General features: G+C 47.1%; 1 protein-coding gene across 4 annotated transcripts in view; it reads right to left on the bottom strand.

The window, feature by feature from the left end:
- Positions 1-11,710, bottom strand: part of TRAPPC10 (trafficking protein particle complex subunit 10) — an 87,099-nt gene extending 75,389 nt beyond the window's left edge. For all 4 annotated transcript variants that reach the window (XM_079922540.1, XM_079922534.1, XM_079922536.1 and 1 more), the window contains exon 1: positions 11,465-11,710. In XM_079922540.1, the coding sequence (XP_079778666.1) occupies positions 11,465-11,531 (67 nt within the window). In that variant the 5' untranslated portion in view covers positions 11,532-11,710. The remainder of the gene's footprint in view (positions 1-11,464) is intronic.
- Between the last annotated feature and the right edge of the window lie 1,058 nt (positions 11,711-12,768).

Here is a 12,768-nt window from a genome sequence, read left to right as displayed (position 1 = left end):
GTATTGGTAGATTTGCCTTTGGAAGCATGTAAGTATTTTATATAATTATAAAACAAATTAAATTTTAAAAAAGCTTTCCCTAAAAATATCAGGAAAAAATAAAACAAATGAGGTTATTAAATATATGTGCAGTTAGTAGAAATCTGACTATTCATTCCTAGTGGGGTAACATATCCAAACGCCACAAAGAACTACTAAAAAAGTTTTAGGTCTATCTTCACGAGTCACATTGTTGACGGCAGAGTTAAAGTGTTATTCAGAGGCTGTGGAAGGTGGAGTAAGCAGTTCCCTGGAGCTGCAGCGCCAGCATCGTCTGGGTGTTTGTTACAAGTGCTGGTTTCCAGGCCCCACCCCATACCTGCTCAGTCAGAAACTCTGCGGTGGGGCCTTGCCTCAGGTTCCAACGAGCGCTCCACTGGATTCTGATCCAGTCTGAGGACCTCGCTCTAACACTATCATCCCCAAGCATCCCTGAAAACTGGAAGAAAGAAAATATAAAAGAGCAGGAAGAAAGCAAATATAGAGGAAAGAGTGGTTAAATAAAACCCTGAAGTGCTGAATTTGAATTGAAAAGATCAAAGTGAACTCAGGATGTGCTTCCGCCTTTAAATTCCTAGCTCTGCCCCCTGAAAAAGCCCAGCAGCAACTAGAAGCCCAAGCACACAGACTGGGGTCTCCGAATACCATCTCCCACTAGAAGGAATCAGGGCTCCCTGGAGAATGGCTACTCCAGGTCCAGGACAGGAAATGCACAAAATGAGTCTGGAACATTGCCTCATACCAGAGAGCAAGGAAACTAACAAAGATTCCTACACTCACAAGCCCGCTGGCAAAGAGGGAGCCTGCCCATCAGTAAGGATAACAAGTGCGATGGACTGAAACCAACCAAGTGTGTTTAAATCCTTAAGTTCATAATGATACTACAAAAATAAAATAAAAATAAGCAAAAGCTAATTGATCACCAATGAAGAATACTAGTGAACTAACTCATTTTGAGAAGTTATGTAAAGAAGAATCAAGCATTTGGTCTGCCTTTCCTACACAAACTATACCACTGGGTAACCGAATAACATAAACAAATGTGTGTGCGTGTGCGTGTGTACAAACACACACTCTTTACAGAAATCTTTCAGATAATAAATGAAGAAACGGTAAAATTAGAATAAATAGCACAGTTTTGCAACCCTTAGGGAATTAATGATGTGAGAATAAATATCTGCTAACATCACGAAAAGAGAGACCACCAGACATTATTGCGCCTGCTGACAGAAGAACACACCACCACCTGTGCAAGTCTTGCCAGAAAAATCCAAACTGCATTCTGACCCAGACTCGGGCTCTGACACCCTACCGGAAACAGAGGACAGAGGATGGTTCAAGGACACCACAGGACACAGCTGGCACAGTCCAGGCAGGGGACCACAAGACACACCCCCTGGGCTCTTCAAGAAGCTGCAAGGAACAAAAGAGGGATGGGGGGGAAATCAAGATTGCAGGAGAGACAAGACATTTATCTCAAAACCTTATTTGGATACTAAATAATTCAAAGAATTTAAAAAAAAAAGACACCAGACATGTTGGAAATGTAAACGCTGAATATTTGATACTAAGGAATTGTTTTATTTAGATGCCATAAAAGTTTTGCAGTTATGTTTTTTAGAAGTCCTTGTCTTTTAGAGATCATACTGTCTTAGCTCAGGCTGCCATGACGAAACACCCCAGATGGAGTGGCTTAAACAACACAATTGTTTTCCTCCGCGTTCTGGAGGCTGGAGTGCAAGGTGCCTGACTGTGTTCCCAGGGAGGGCTCTCCTTCCTGACTTGCAGAGCGCAAGTGCCCCCCAATCTCTCCTCTTCTTATGAGGTCAGTGACCCCACCATAAGGTACCCACCCTCATGACCCAAGCCAACCCTGATGACCTCCCAGAAAGACCACCACATTAGGGGCTTGGGCTTCACTATATGAATTTGGGCGGGCACAAATATTCAGTCCGTAACACATACATTTACCGATAAATGTGTGATGCCTGAGATTTGCTTCAAAATAACATAGGATTGGAAGGAATGGGGGGTATAAAGAAGCAAGATTGACATTCATTCAATTGTTGAAGTTGAGCGATAGGTTTGTAAGGTTTCTTCACCCAATTCTATTTCTTTTTACATATTTGCAAGTTTCTGTAATAAAAAGTTTGAAATGTTAACACTTCTGCCACTTCTCTTACCCTTTTCTCTTTCTCCTTTTTGGCCTAGCACGTATCACCTATTACACTACATAATTTACTATGTATGTAAGCTCTAAGAGGGCTGGGGTCTTTGCTCCCAGGTGTAACCCAAGCACCTGCAACAGCGCCGGGCACAGAAGAGATGCTGAGTACACCTTCGCTGACAGCAAATCTAGCCCAACTCCCTCATGTTCTACACTAGACAATTCAGGGCCCCCAAAGGACAGGATATCCTACAGCAGATGCAATGACGGTGCTGGCTGTCAAGTTCTCAGAGTATAAATTTAATTTTAGAATGAGTAAGATTACACTAAAATTTTCCAGTACGGCTGCCCTACTCAGTTCTTCGACTGCTGAACTGAAGGAAGAGATATTTTTATCTTACTTAACTCTCTGGCAAAGGCTTTCTCTCAGGGGTAATTTCAGGGACAATCCCCCCTTCCGTGTGGGTGGGCAGCGTCTGACGCCCCGACCACTAGGTAAGGTGGTGGGGGCGGAGGAGGCGCCACCTTGCTGCAGGTCCTCGCCGCGCTCCCAGACACTGAGGGGTCCTGGTCAGGCACAGCGAGATTGGCCCTCGGGTCTTCAACCTCAAAATGACCTGACGGCCCTTCCCACTGTGCACCTCAATGCCTAGAAACTTTTGGGCTGACCCAGCCAGACTAGGAGTGCCTACAAACAGTGAGCTACGGATGTAGTAAAAATTGTTACCACAGGTGTTATTGTTAGTTCCAAGGCTCTACCTAAAATTTCAGCTCTGAAACTTATGCAACACCTTCCAAACACTAAACAGATCTGTTAAAAACAAGAAAACTTCCAAACATATCCCACTCTGTGGCGAAACCAACCTCTAAGCCTACTGTCAGTTTCTTCATAGTTTCTCTGCTCACTTTTTAAAAAATTTTGCAAACAAAGGCCTAAAATAATATTGAGGAATGAAACATCATGTAACACCTGTGCAGGAATACAAAAGCATTTACTTCCCTAGGGGAAAAAAGAGGGAAAGAGAGATTGCAGAAAACGTTCATCTTTTCCTAAGAGAACATCCCACCTTGTATCAACATCTCAAGCCCAAAATTCCAGATACCAGGGACCTGCTCCTTGGTCAGGAGCACAATGAGGACAAGCCTCCAAGGACAGAAGAAGTGATATAAAACCAAAGACACACGATGGATGCCGGCCGACGTGCACCTGAATGCCAGTGCAGACACTGTAATGAAGGAGCTGAACAGGGCGCCCAAAAGATCTGTCCACGTCTTGACACCCCAGAACCTGAGAATGAACCTTATTTGGAAAAGGGGTCTTTACAGATGTGATTAAGCTCAGGCTCTCAAATAAGATCATTCCAGATCATATATGGATGGGACCTAAGTCCAATGACAAGAGGTCACTTGTCAGGTCAGACAAGAGACAGAAGGGAAAACCCAGGGAGAGAGAAAGCCGTGTGAAGACAAGGAAGAGACTGGAGTGATGTGGCTACAAGCCAAGGAATGCCAAGGATTTCTGGGAGCTGGGAAGAGGCAAGAAAGGGTTCCCACCCCACCCCACCCCCCACAAAAGCCTTGGGAGGGAGTACAGCCTTGCTGATACTCTGATTTTCAACTTCTGGTCTCCAGAACGGTGAGAGAATAAATTTCTGTTGTTTCAAGCCATCCCGTTTCTGGTAATTTGTTACAGCGGCCCTAGAAAACTAATACATATGGTATAAAATACAAAAATAGAATGTACATCTTTCCTAGTGCTATACCAATTCATCTTTTAGGTATGTTTTTGGCCACACTTCTCATATGTCAAAGTAAACCCAGATGAACAGGCAATTCAGAAGAGGTCCAAGCACGAGTAAACACATAAAAAGAACCTCACTAATTGTCAGGTATATAACACCAAAACAACTCTGATGGCCTTGGGCTGGGCAAAGAGTTCTTAGGCATGATATTGAAAGTACAATCCATAGGAAAAAAAAAATTGGTAACTGGATTTCATCGAAATTTAAAATGTTTGTACTTCAAGATACATTAACTGAAAGACAACCAAAGATCAGGACCAAGCATTTGCAAATCACCTACCTGATAAAGGACATATATCAAGAAAATACAGTGAGACCTTACAACTCATGCAGATGCACAGAGCAGCACTACTCATGACAGAAGGCTGGAAACGATCCAAACGCCCATCAACTGGCGAGTGGATAAACCAGACGTGGTCCATCCACACGGCGGAATACTAGTCAGCAATAAAAAAGGAGCAAATTATAGTTGGTGCAACACGGATGAACCTCAGAAACTGCAGAGTGAGAGAAGCCGGACAGAAGACAGCATATTACGTGATTCACTTCTTTGAAATGTCTATAAAACGCAAATTTATAGGGACAGAAAGCAAATTAGTGGCTGCCTAGGCCTGGGGATAGGAGCAGAGACTGACTGCTAACAAGTTCTTGGGGTGATGGAAATGTTCTAGAACTGAATTACGGTGATAGCTGCACCACTCTGAATATTTACTAACAGTCAGAGGACTGCACATGTACAATGGATATTAATTTTACAGTATGGAGATTAGAGCTCTTAATAAAGCTGTTCAGAAAAAGTCATCCATCAGATTGGCAAAGATTAAAAAGATGACTCCCATCCAGTGGGGCAGAGTATATCTCAGAGGACAGCTTTTTCACAGGGTGATTCAGGGGCAGGTTTCAAAATGTAAACTGCTCCCCCCTTCTGACCCAGCAATTACACTTCTAGATTCCATTCTTTATAATGAAAATGTATTCCTGCTTTTATTTATACACATTTAAGGTTAAAGTTTCTTTTCGAAGAGTTACAGCTATATCTTCTTTCAAGGCTTCATCCAAATGTCAGGTTGACAGTCCCTCAATCCTAAATGTTCCACAGCAGAAGCTGAATCATCGACCTGAGAATGCTTTGTTTTGGTCATAGCTAAATTTCTACTGACTTATAGTAAAGAAAACATATCTGAACACAACTCCGAAGGACCACGTCAAAGATTATGGTCCCTACCATACCACTGAGCTTTGCTTTTACTGGATTAACATGTATTTCCTCAATTCAAAAACTCCAAACAGAGAATGTCCCAGTATCAAAAAGAAAAAAAAAAAAACTAAGTGCACAGCAGTTTACCTAAAAACAAGTCTGAGTAATCAGGATTCAAATTCATATAACACAGTCTTCCCTTTACAGTAGTGTTCACTCATTTATTGATTTGATTTCTTCAACAAATATGCACTGAGCACCAACTACGTGCTCAGCACCGTCCAGGTGCCAGAAACACAGCAGTGATCATAACAGATAAAGTTCCCGCAATTCTGAGCCTCACATTCCAGTGTGCGGGCAGCCTGGGTTAGGGGTGAAGAGAAACAATCGACCATGAAAAAACAAATGTTCCATCACGCGGGAGCTGAGCCAACAAGACTGAATAAAGGCGACGCGACGCCAAACCCTAAGCAGGCCTGGGAAGTGGCACATGCGCAGCCCAGGGAGCGGGAGGGAAGCACCCAGCAGGTCAGGAAAGCAATGAGGGCACCACGGGAACAGGGGCTGTAGGGACCAAGTGGTTAAAGGCACAGCCAGGAGGCCAGTGTTGGGGCCAGGGGGCGGTAGGCCGCAGAGGGTCTCAGAGCCCATGGGAAGGTCTGGGAATATTACGCTGAGAAGGTGGGTGGCCCCTGGAGGGTCCTGAGCAGAGGAATTACATGCTGTACTTCTTTCTTAGAGAGACTGCCTTCAACCCCAGAGAGAACGAGCTTCAGGGGCCAGGCTGGAAATGGCGTGGCCAGCTGGGAGGCTGCTGGGGTCCCAGGGAGAGATGAAGGGGGCTGGGGTTTGGGGGAGCAGCAGTGAAGGTGGGGAAAAGGGGCTGAATTCTAGATCAATTCAAAGACAGAATGCTATTTGCTGGTAGACTGAATGTTGGTTGTGACAGAAAAAAAGAAGTTGGGAATGACTACAAGGTCATCAATTTTAAATTTAAAAACCAAATATTCTCTAAGTGCAAAATACTGTGAATACATTTAAAATTCACGTTAAGAGCAGTTCCAAAGGGACGATTTGACTGACGGCAGGGGCAGCAGGGAGGAAAGGACAGGAGGAAAGGCGGTATAAAGGGAGGAGAGAAAGCCCAGGAGGCTGTGGGCAAACGCCAGCAGGGAGACTGTGAGAGAGAGGGGTGATCAGGAGAATCTGAGGCTGCGCAGTCCCCCTCCCGTGGTCTGTCATCTAGATCCGAAGCCCCCAGGCCAGAGCAGAGGGCCCCGAGATCAACAGGGAGCCCCTGGGAGACCACGCGCCAAGTTGTGCGATCCACGTGGAAAGAGACTCCACTCCGTACTGGCAAAAAAGTTTTTTTAGACAAAAAATTCTTCAGTAAGTCACTGGCCTTTTCAATAAAAGGTAACCAAGTGGCCTTTCCTACCTCCTGTTGTGTGGACCAACCACCATGCTGTCAGTTCCTTTCTAGGGAAAGACCGGCTCATGCGTTATGCCTGCCATGCTTGATTCCTTCAGAGATTCATCAGTGCTTAAATAAAAACAAAATCAGACCCCTGAGTCTCACTGCATAAACCAAACTTTACTAGAAACTCTTCAGAAACACATCTTGTAAATCAGGCACACGAGCTGACGTTCAGGTGGAAAGGGAAGCTTTTCACTTCTGAATTACTGGTTCAATTGAACCACCCTAGAGTTGGGCTAACATACTAGTAACATGGGTTCCCAAATGCGTGCCCAGGGTACCGCAGCAAACCCAGAGAGGGCCCAAGGGGTGTTCCAAATTTTTGAGGGGAAACAGCAATACTGAAGATGTCCCAGGCCCCAGCTGAGTTCATCAGTTTCAATACTACATCGTGCTACAGTTCTTTCAATGCCATCATTATCACAAAACAGGGTAACTGCTGTAATAAAAGGCCAAGAATCACCCCCTCCACAGTCAAATAAACAAAGCAGCGGCGTCCAACCGGATTCCCAGGCTAGAGAAGCTGCGCAGCGCCCAACAGGTGTGGCCGTCCCTAATATGTTATTGTGGTTATACCTAAGAATGAAACAAAAATTTTCCTCCAATTTATGTGTATTTTTTTTCAAATAACTACTGTTAGGACATAATACTTAATAAAATTATTTGAACCTAACTACTTAATAAATGAATTATTAAATATTCTTTTCAGCCTAGAGGTGCCATGAAAAAATTACTGAAGACACTAAGACCACCGTGAACAGAGAAAACTGAGAAGTCTCTCCTGAGTAGCTGACATTCTTTCTGCACAGCCATCACTCTTCCGAGTGCTTTACACGTACTCATTCAATCCCCACGTCAGCCCTCTGGGACTGGTACCATCCCTGTCCCTATTTCACAGACGAGGAAGTAGTCACACAGTAAGTCCTGCCTGTTTCTATCCACACACAGATAGAAGCGATTTCTTCTTCTTCTTCTTCTTTTTTTAAATATTTATTTATTTATTTTTATTTTTGGCTGTGTTGGGTCTTCGTTGCTACACGCGGGCTTTCTCTAGTTGCAGCAAACGGGGGCTACTCTTCGTTGCGGTGCACGGGCTTCTCACTGTGGTGGCTTCTCTTGTTGCGGAGCGTGGGCTCTAAGCATGTGGGCTCAGTAGTTGTGGCTCCTGGAATCTAGAGCACAGGCTCAGTAGTTGTGGCGCACGGACTTAGTTGCTCTGCACCACGTGGGATCTTCCCAGACCAGAGATCGAACCTGTGTCTCCTGAACTGGCAGACGGATTCTTAACCACTGGACCACGAGGGAAGTCTGAAGTGATTTCTAAGTCAAAGGAAGTACGGATACTAATGCCTTAGTCCCTGCCCTCCAAATACACCCCATGGAACTGCGGTTTCCTAAGGAGAAATGTTTCTGCCACTTCTCAACAGCTGATTCAATATGGACCAAGACCTGCATTTATGTGTATCAGTTTAAAAAGAGGGCATTTTAAGTTACTTTTCTGGCAATGAAATTGAGAGTGGTTAAATCACAAGCACCATACTTTCACGCTTGATAGAAAATTGCAATGTACAAATTTAAAAACTTTAACCTACAGGGGGAAAAAACAAAACCCAACCAGGTAAAAAGCATTACGGATCTGCTCACTTTTGTTGCCTTTTCCCCCCTTTGAAAATTCATGATGTCAGATCTGGAACCCTAAATATAGAGATTGAGAAAAATTAAAGCAGCACCATCCGATGTGACTGGGTGAGAACAGATCATTCGAATGAACACTGTTGTTTTTCAGATACTACATAGTTATGTGCTATCTTAGGTAGGATGCCAACAGCCAATAAAGAAAAGCCACAAATCAGTGGAATTATAATAGCTTTGTCTGCTAATGAGATGGCTGGGAAAGGAACATCTCTTTCCTAACATACCCTTGGGTCAGAAGCCTCGGTCTTTATTCCAAAGCAGAGAACTGATCCAGTGGTTGAAAAAAAAAAATCTAAGCTCTAACTTAAATTTAGATCAAGTGGATCTGCCGGATTTGTTTGTTTCACTGTGCATCTTTCATGATTAGTCAGTTATACTACAGGTATTCACATTGCTATGACCAGGTGATTCATCGCCCAATGTCATCACACCACTAGCACCGCAGACTGCACGGTGGACACCCCTGTGCATTTCAGACACATCCTCCAGTATTCAGAAGCTTCACCAGGCCTGGAGTCTAAGCAGATCCTCCACAGAGGTAGTCACTCTGCACCAGAGGCAGTCAGGCGGCAGCTTCGGGAAATTTTAATTACGGACTAAAGGCCATTAAAACTCTTAGGTATCTTCAGAATACTATTAAAATAATTTAGCAAGGTTTTCAAGGAATGATGTATTCTGTTTACCCCTAATCTCTGGGGACCTTCCACTCTTCTCATGGCCACAAATGAACAGTTCCTAAATTTACCTGAACTGGTAACATTCTACATTCTTCTCAGAAAGGCTGATGTACAATTCGCTTTCACTCAAAGTAAAACATTCTAAATCCTATGAAAAAAATTGAAAACGAGCACAAACTCTGCTCTCATTTTACAATGAACAAACACAGACCTCCTCAGGGTGCAATGGCTGGAAAAGTATTAAACAGACTTTTGAAAACTAAAATGCTGCATACTAAAGGAGCTATGTACACAACAGCAAAGCCTCCAGATGGATTTTTTTAAAGCAATTTTCCTACTACCTTTGTCTACATTGCTTACACTAGCGGCTCCCTTCAACACATGTGCAGCTGAAAGAATGGAACAAAATAAAGAAAGTATAACATGAAACCAGGACAGCAAGTGCTCTACCGCAGCTTCAGTCCCAGACACACCAAAATGAAGTCAGCCTTCCTAAAACTTAAAAAGTCTTTAGCTTTTAAAGGGATCTTTTTAAATTTTTAAGGTAACTTTCTCTGAAAGTTTACTGAAGCCACTTTCTTTTCTGAGACTCCAATGAATGAATGGTTGTGCCTTTTAAAACAGAGATACCATCAGTACAGACAACAGTTTTAAACACCGGAAAAACCTCCACCAACACAGCTTTTACAATAAATCTGTAGGAAAGGAAACTATTCTTTAGCTGTCTGTCATGCATGCGCGTATGAAACTAAACACTAGACCCACATCTCAAACACTACTAGGCTAACGATTTACCTGTTTAGTCAAGGTTGAACCCAACCCAAGGCTGAACTTTCTCTTCAGATATGTATTTACATAACGCCCATAGAAACACTGCTATGAGATGTAAGCTAAGGGGTATGTATGAGATATAATTAGACTTGTTAATGTTTCTACAGGCAACACTGATCCAGCACTCACAGTGTGCCGGGCACATGGGGAGGAGTCTCCAGCGTCTGGAAGACACTGAAACCTAACAGGAAGACCACTCCAAGCCTGGCTCCTCTTCCCTGAGGGTACAGAAGGCACCTGGAATTAACCGCAGGGCCTCCAGATCAGCTCTACACACACCTGTTCCCTCGACTAAAGTGCAGTCTTGAGCAAGACCTGCAGCTGCCCTGGTGAAAAGAGAAAACAGCTTCGAACTATGCAAGTGTCCAAATTTAGATGTGACACCGTCCCTTTCCCTGAGAAAGTGTATCACCTAAAGATAAAGCAACAGACTTCAACTTTAAATATACAATTTCTCAGAGATCTGACAAGAGAAAGCATACAAGGAGAGTAAAAGAAAGAGAGAGAAAGAAACAAGAGAAGGCTCAAGACCTACAGAACCGTCTACTAAGGGCTAAGTGCCTGCCTGGATGTTGCTGTAGAAAGAGTGCTTCCTTTCAAAGTGTGGAACACCATCTGAAAAAAATAACTGAAGATAAGAACACTGTCAGAGGTCAAAAATCCTAATAGTCTGAAACACCTGTCTGCAAGTCATCAAAATGTCAGCCAACGTTTCAACACTTTCCATAAGCTCGGTGTTTTTGAAAGTATTTAATTCCGAAGTTATGCTTGTAAAAGTTAGAGGAAATTTTTCTGTAACAGGAAAACAATTCCTTTGTGGATGAGTAAATGTGGCGCCAAAAAAAAAACCCGACACTCAAAATGAAGAGGCACCAGGCCAGTGGTCCAGAGCGCGGATGAGCTCATCGAACCTTCGCAGCCTCATCTGTGAAATGGGTTTCTGCTCTGTGCCAGCGTCTCGGAAGTGCCTGAGCGGCCTGCGGGGAAGAGCCCTGGTTCGCGGTCCCGGCCCGGCAGAGCCGCTGTGCCCAGGCAAGTGCAGCTGGGCACGGCCGACGGGGCTCCTGAGTCTTCCACTACTTAACACGTTACTGAGTCCAAACCCCCGTCTCCTAACAAACACGACAACCGCACGCAAACTTCGTCCACGCTCGCAGAGCCGGGAGACCCTCTGCGGGACCGGAGGAAACAGTGCGCCTGGAGAAGACCGTCCCCGCCGGGAAGAACCGGCCCGAGCGGGGCAAGCTGCCGAGCCTGCAGCCGGACGGGGCGCACAGCGGCGCCCCCTCGGGGCGCGCCCCAGGCGCTGTCCAACTGCAGCCGGACAACCAGAAGAGCGTCCCTGAGGAGGTCAGAGGTCGCCTCCAGGAGAGAGAGATACGAGGTCGGCCCCGGGGAGGTCGGAGGTCGCCCGCGGGGTCAGGGCCCCGCCGCAGCCGCCGCCCCGGCCACACCTCCATTCCGGGAAGCGGCCCGGCCGGGAGCGCGGGGGCCGGGCCGCGGGGGCAGAGGGGCCGGCGACCTGGGCCGGGCTGCACGCCGCGGCTGCCGCCCCCTCCCGCGCCGCCGGGCACTCACAGGTGACGATGGGCTTGTTCTCCATGGTGTAAATCACCGGCGGCACCGGCTCCTCAGGGGCGTCCATGGGCGTCCGGCGTCACCGGCCCGGCCTCCTGCGCCCCATGGGCAGCCCGAGGCCGCGCCGGGCCAGCCCGAGCCTAAGCGGCGCCGCAACCGCGACAGCGACGCCCGCCCGGTCGCTCGAGGTAGCTCCCTAGCCGGCCGCCCGCAGTCGCCGGCCGCCCGCCGTCGCCGCCCGCCGGCCGCACCCGCTTCCGGTGCCGGCGCGCGGTGGTACCGCTTCCGGGGCGCGCGCCTTAAAGGGGAGGCCTTTCCGCCGAGCGGACTCGGTCCTCCGACGGAAAGGCGATCCAGGCTGCGCGAGTGTCGGCGGAGGTATTCTCCGCGTCTCGGCGCCGAAATCCGCGCGGGCCGGACGTGGGCCGCTGTGGGTCCCGCGTGGGTCCCTTACCGTAGGGACTGGACGGCCGGGAACCGCCCCCCAGGCCGGCGCCCTCGGACGGACAGGGCTGGCGTGGGGAGGGCAGCCGGGACGCCCACAAGCATCGCCCGCAGGAGTGCCCGACGTCGAGGACGGCCCCGGGGGTCGCTGACCCGGAGCCCGTGGAACCACCCGGGGTCGCTGACAAAAGCGTGCGGACACGGGGACCACCCGGGGGTCTCAGACATCCGGACAGGGGGACCACCTGGGGGTCGCTGACACCGACACATGGACCCCGGGAGTCACCGACATCAACAATTGGACACGAGCGTGTCCATTTGTCACCTGTGTGGGTTGCCGCCCGTAGCGTAGCATTGTTATTTCTACCAGAGGCCTGATGCCTCGGGGGAATCATTAGGACACCGGGTTAATTCCCACCACTGAGCGAATGGCAGTTACCCCTTGCAACACTCTTGGTCTTGTGTTTGTCGTTACATTGGTTTTATGAAGTAATATTGCTGCCATGAAGTAGAACAAGATTATATACCTTCTCCATACAGCCTAGACTCTCCGGCACCACTGTCCTCCTCAAGGCGCACCTGGGAGGCCGACTCCCACAAACTCTGCCCCGCGGTTGCAAGCAACCACCTTTCTCTGCATTGCCACAACACTAGTTTCCTGTCTCCGTGACGCTGTAAAATTCTTGAACTGGGGGCTGCCTTTTACTCGTGTCCCCACCCCCAACACCCAGCCACACAGGGCCTTCCCGGAGTAGGCACCTTCGGGGAATGCCACAAAAGAAAACCTTACTTCAACTGCATGTACATTTCTTACGCAAGGAAAGCAGGTTTGGGGAAACTTTTGCAAATGAAATAAGGTA

The sequence above is a fragment of the Stenella coeruleoalba genome (genome assembly GCF_951394435.1).
Source record: "Stenella coeruleoalba genome assembly, chromosome: 5".
Classification (NCBI taxonomy): domain Eukaryota; kingdom Metazoa; phylum Chordata; class Mammalia; order Artiodactyla; family Delphinidae; genus Stenella; species Stenella coeruleoalba.
Note: the sequence above shows the minus strand (reverse complement) of the source record. Positions and strands in the feature narration are given on the sequence as shown.